This window comes from Solanum pennellii, chromosome 5, assembly GCF_001406875.1.
Source record: "Solanum pennellii chromosome 5, SPENNV200".
NCBI classification, from domain to species: domain Eukaryota; kingdom Viridiplantae; phylum Streptophyta; class Magnoliopsida; order Solanales; family Solanaceae; genus Solanum; species Solanum pennellii.
Window position 1 is genome coordinate 39,159,203 of NC_028641.1, and position 4,826 is coordinate 39,164,028.

Consider the following 4,826-nt stretch of genomic DNA (forward strand, 5'->3'; position numbering starts at 1 on the left):
GTTTGCTCACATATAAGTAAACACACACATGTATGATAATCTAGTCAACGGAGGGGCCTTGGAAGGTGTGCTCTTGTGTACCCCAATCTAGATAGGTGCTTATATATTCTATGTCCTTGTGAAAGGGTTTCTCATATGATTTAGGTAGATGAACTTTCATCAATGACCTATGAGCTTAGCATATAAGGAGTCAATCTCCTAATCCTGATTTTATAAATTAATGTTAATACAGACTTTTTTAATAAAAGGGAACTTAGTTTAGCACCGAAAGAACTTGAAGTTGAGGGGTGCCCCTTCCCATTGGAGGAAGGTATGTCATGATAGTCCTCACGAGGTGGTTAGCCTCATAGCCTAAAGGGAATAGAGTGAAATTGGATAACTACAATGCTCCATTTGGCATAAATAGGGTTTCCACATATACCTCCAAGTTCCATAACTATGCTTTCCACATAGGATCTAGCAAGTGAATTCATTTAGTATTATAGCATGTGTTAATGTTCTACCTTGGCTAGGTACGAAAACCTTCCATTGGTGTAAGGCTCTATAAGACCAAATTTCATGTATCACCCATGGTCTTAGTGTCAGTTAAGTCTATAGTTTCCCTAAAGTAAAATGGACAATGGAAGTAAAACAAGGACCCTATCTAGGATACCCTAAGGGTAGTTGCTTAGTGTAGGTGGAGTTATGGGACTTCACGTATGCATTTCACAAGTGGCTCTTGAGGGAAGTCCTAGAAAGGTGTCCTAATGCACGTGACTATGTTTATGTCCCTTATTCATGACTTTGTAAGTATTTGTCTAATTATTATGAAGATATGCATGGTATGAGTCCTAATGGATCTATGTGATGAAAGTCTTGCCTAGTTTCGATGAAGTTGTCTTCACTTGCTATGTTGATGTATGAATTGGATGTTAAGGGTTATGGTCTCATGATAGTTTTACTAAGTATATGTGAGTTTATGGGGCTTCACATGCACATTCCACTAGTAGACTTATATTGGGAGTGTAAGGTTTCATAATGTTCTATGTGAATTGAAATTAGTAAATGTGTAAAGTGAATCGAGTTTACTATAATGACCTTATGGTCTTGACTTCAATGTGTCTATAATGTACTATACTTCTATGATGGTATGTGTTGGCTTGTGTAGGTTGTATGCATGGTTTCCTTGTGGCCTTAAGGTGATGCATTGCACAAAGTATTACTAGAGGGTTACTTGGGAGACTAATAGGTTGAACGAAAGAAGTTCACTGTTAAGAGAAAATGCTCACTGTCAAGTGTAGGGAGCTTGCTGTAAAATGATTCAGAAATGTCTTAAATGTATTTTATGATTTTCTATAGTGTTTGACCATGAAATATGCCTATATGAAGTATGTAAAATATATAGTGCTTATTGTATAAAGGTTTTATGAAGATTTTCTCAAAAAGGCATGAAAAATGATTTCAAGTAAAATGTCCCTTTTAAATGCATGTTTTTGCATGATTGCCATACTTAGTGCATCCTTGTACTAACTCCAATCTTCTCTACTTTTTACACAAAGTGTAGGTTATGGATGCTTAAAGGATGTCTCTATGATCAAGGAGCTTGTTATGTGTTTCTCAAGCTCAAGCAAAAGGAATCCTTAAGATCCAAGGATGTCCTATGTCAAGTTATCTTTTAAGTCTTGTAATTATATACTTATGATTATGTTGTAAGGGTCGTGTCCCTAATATGCTCTAATGATGTTGAGTCTGGATGGCAAAAAGAGTAGAGTCTATAAAATGTACTTATGATATTTTATATATATGAAGTGAAGTTTCTAGCATATGATGTGCTATGAAAAGTTTTAAATTTTCAACTAATTTACCTATGAGAATGTGATGAATGATAACTATGAGCTAGTATAAGACCTCCGAGAGATCAAGTACGCCATGTTACTTCTAGGGGGTGCTCCCCGGTCGTGACAACAACAGTTCATGCAAGAAACCTGAATAACAAACTCAGTTGCAGCAAAACATTTCAAACTACAAACATCTAAAAGAGGAGAAGCCTTATCATACATAACGACAAATATCACAGGAGCAACTGAAATAGAGTCACAACTTGGCATTCCATATGCGAAAGTGTCACGGCCTTACAACGTCAACCCAGATTTTAAGGTAAAGTAGTATAGTTTACCCTACTATCGAACACCTACGTAATGGACATTTTCAATGCAACAATTGCAAAAATACAGTAACCCTTATATTGTTAATAATGTTTGAGTTTATTAAATTTATAGGGTAAAGGACAAATGATAGACAACAATGGTCCGAGCGAATGGAAGGCAGATGGATCTAACACCAGTGATTTTCCGGTAGAAGATTAAGATGACGAACCTGATCCNTTGTAATTATATACTTATGATTATGTTGTCAGGGTCGTGTCCCTAATATGCTCTAATGATGTTGAGTCTGGATGGCAAAAAGAGACTAGAGTCTATAAAATGTACTTATGATATTTTATATATATGAAGTGAAGTTTCTAGCATATGATGTGCTATGAAAAGTTTTAAATTTTCAACTAATTTACCTATGAGAATGTGATGAATGATAACTATGAGCTAGTATAAGACCTCCGAGAGGTCAAGTACGCCATGTTACTTCTAGGGGGTGCTCCCCGGTCGTGACAACAACAGTTCATGCAAGAAACCTGAATAACAAACTCAGTTGCAGCAAAACATTTCAAACCACAAACATCTAAAAGAGGAGAAGCCTTATCATACATAACGACAAATATCACAGGAGCAACTGAAATAGAGTCACAACTTGGCATTCCATATGCGAAAGTGTCACGGCCTTACAACGCAACCCAGATTTTAAGGTAAAGTAGTATAGTTTACCCTACTATCGAACACCTACGTAATGGACATTTTCAATGCAGCAATTGCAAAAATACAGTAACCCTTATATTGTTAATAATGTTTGAGTTTATTAAATTTATAGGGTAAAGGACAAATGATAGACAACAATGGTCCGAGCGAATGGAAGGCAGATGGATCTAACACCAGTGATTTTCCGGTAGAAGATTAAGATGACGAACCTGATCTCAACTTCAAGAGAAGAGTTTCTACCAGAAAACAAAAGAAGAATAGAAACCTATACTTAGAGGACGACGATGAAAGCTTTACCCCCACCAAGACAAATGTAAAATAGAGCATTTCGCTACTTTAATGTAGCTACTATTAGTAGTTCACCAAAGAAGTAGTTTCTTTCGGGATGTGTATCGGCGCATGTATGTTATGATCTCACCAGTATTTATAAATTTGCTTCACAGGAAGAAAATGGAAAGTAATGTTTGAGAATTTTCTGGATTGATAGAGTTCAAATTGTTCTCGATTACAAGATTAGAAAATGGTAAATCTAACTAAAACAACTTTGAATCTCCATTGTTGATTAACCTGCCAATAGAAGAGAAAAGATATGAGATTGAGAACGAAAAGAAGGGAAGGAGATCGAAGAAGAAGAAGCAGAAAAAGGGAGGGAAAGTTCACCAGAAACTCGTTGCCTTCTCTCTCTCCTCTAACCATCTTTTATAACCGAATCCACGTGGCAAAATCCGCACCTTCCGTTCTTATTAAAATCCAACTGATCTTGACCGTTTGTTTTTAATCTCTGATTCTGTTTTCCGATTTCGATTCCCCGCAGCTTCACTATTTAATTTCCTTAGCAGAGATCATGACATACCATCCTCCATCAAACTATCCTTGACATCAAGGATGAGAATCAAAGTCTGGAAATTTGGCGCGCAGAAATTGATAATCTTCCCAGGTTACATCTTCTGGTGCAAGAATAGACCATTGTACTAACACTCGTACAATAGCCATATTATTTCTCTTTACCATCTGTCTTTGCAAGATTGCCACAGGCTTAACAAAAAACTGTGCATCACCACTCGTCGTAGGTAATTCAGATTGCACCACGACACGATTGCCTACTTTTCTCTTAAGTGGTGACACATGAAAGACCGGATGAATTTTAGAATGAGGAGGTAGCTCCAGTCGATACGCCACAGATCCTACCCTGTCCGTGATCCGGTAAGGTCCATAGTACTTACAGCTAAGCTTCAAGTTCTTCCTCAATGCAATGGAAGTTTGACGATAAGGTTGAAGCTTCAGATAAACTGAATCCCCCACAGAAATTCCCGATCAGTTCTTCTATTATCAGTAAAGAACTTCATCCGAGCTTGAGCAGTAGTCAAATTATCACGAAGTAACTGCAGAAATTGTTGTCGCTGCATGACTAAGTCCTCTGCAGCTTGAACTATTGTTTCCAATAATGTCCCAATGGACAATTGAGGTGGAATATAACCATATAATGCTTTGAATGAAGTACAACGCAAAATGGTGTGGAAGTTAGTATTATACCACCACTCAGCAGCCGAAAGCCACTGTTTCCACTGAGTAGGTCTACTCGTAGTCATACACCTAAGATAATTTTCCAAACACCTGTTGACTCTCTCTGTTTGACCATCACTTTGGGGATGATAGGCCGAGCTATAATGAAGTTGAGTTCCCAAAAGCTTAAACATGGCTTGCCAGAAGTTACTCAAAAACACTTTGTCCCTGTCTGTAACAATACAATCAGGAACACCATCTAAGCTATGAATTCTTTTCCAGTACAAGTTGGCTACTGTAGCTACTGTATATGGATGGGCTAGAGCTATGAAGTGAGCATATTTCGTAAATCTATCAACCACAACTAGTATCACATCTTTAGCTCATGATTTAGGTAAACCTTTGATAAAATCCATACTGATTTGCCTCCAAGCTTGATTGGGTATAGGCAAGGGCTGCAACAATCCCGGATAA

General features: G+C 37.4%; 1 protein-coding gene across 7 annotated transcripts in view; it reads left to right on the top strand.

Annotated features, from left to right (window-relative positions):
• LOC107018833 overlaps positions 1-1,802 on the top strand; it is a 13,388-nt gene extending 11,586 nt beyond the window's left edge. For all 7 annotated transcript variants that reach the window (XR_001456682.2, XR_003578179.1, XR_003578180.1 and 4 more), the window contains one exon: positions 1,544-1,802. Coding sequence is in view for 1 of the 7 variants with exons in the window: in XM_027916912.1 (XP_027772713.1) it covers positions 1,544-1,658 (115 nt within the window). In the remaining 6 variants the exon portion in view is untranslated. The remainder of the gene's footprint in view (positions 1-1,543) is intronic.
• The last annotated feature ends 3,024 nt before the right edge of the window (positions 1,803-4,826 follow it).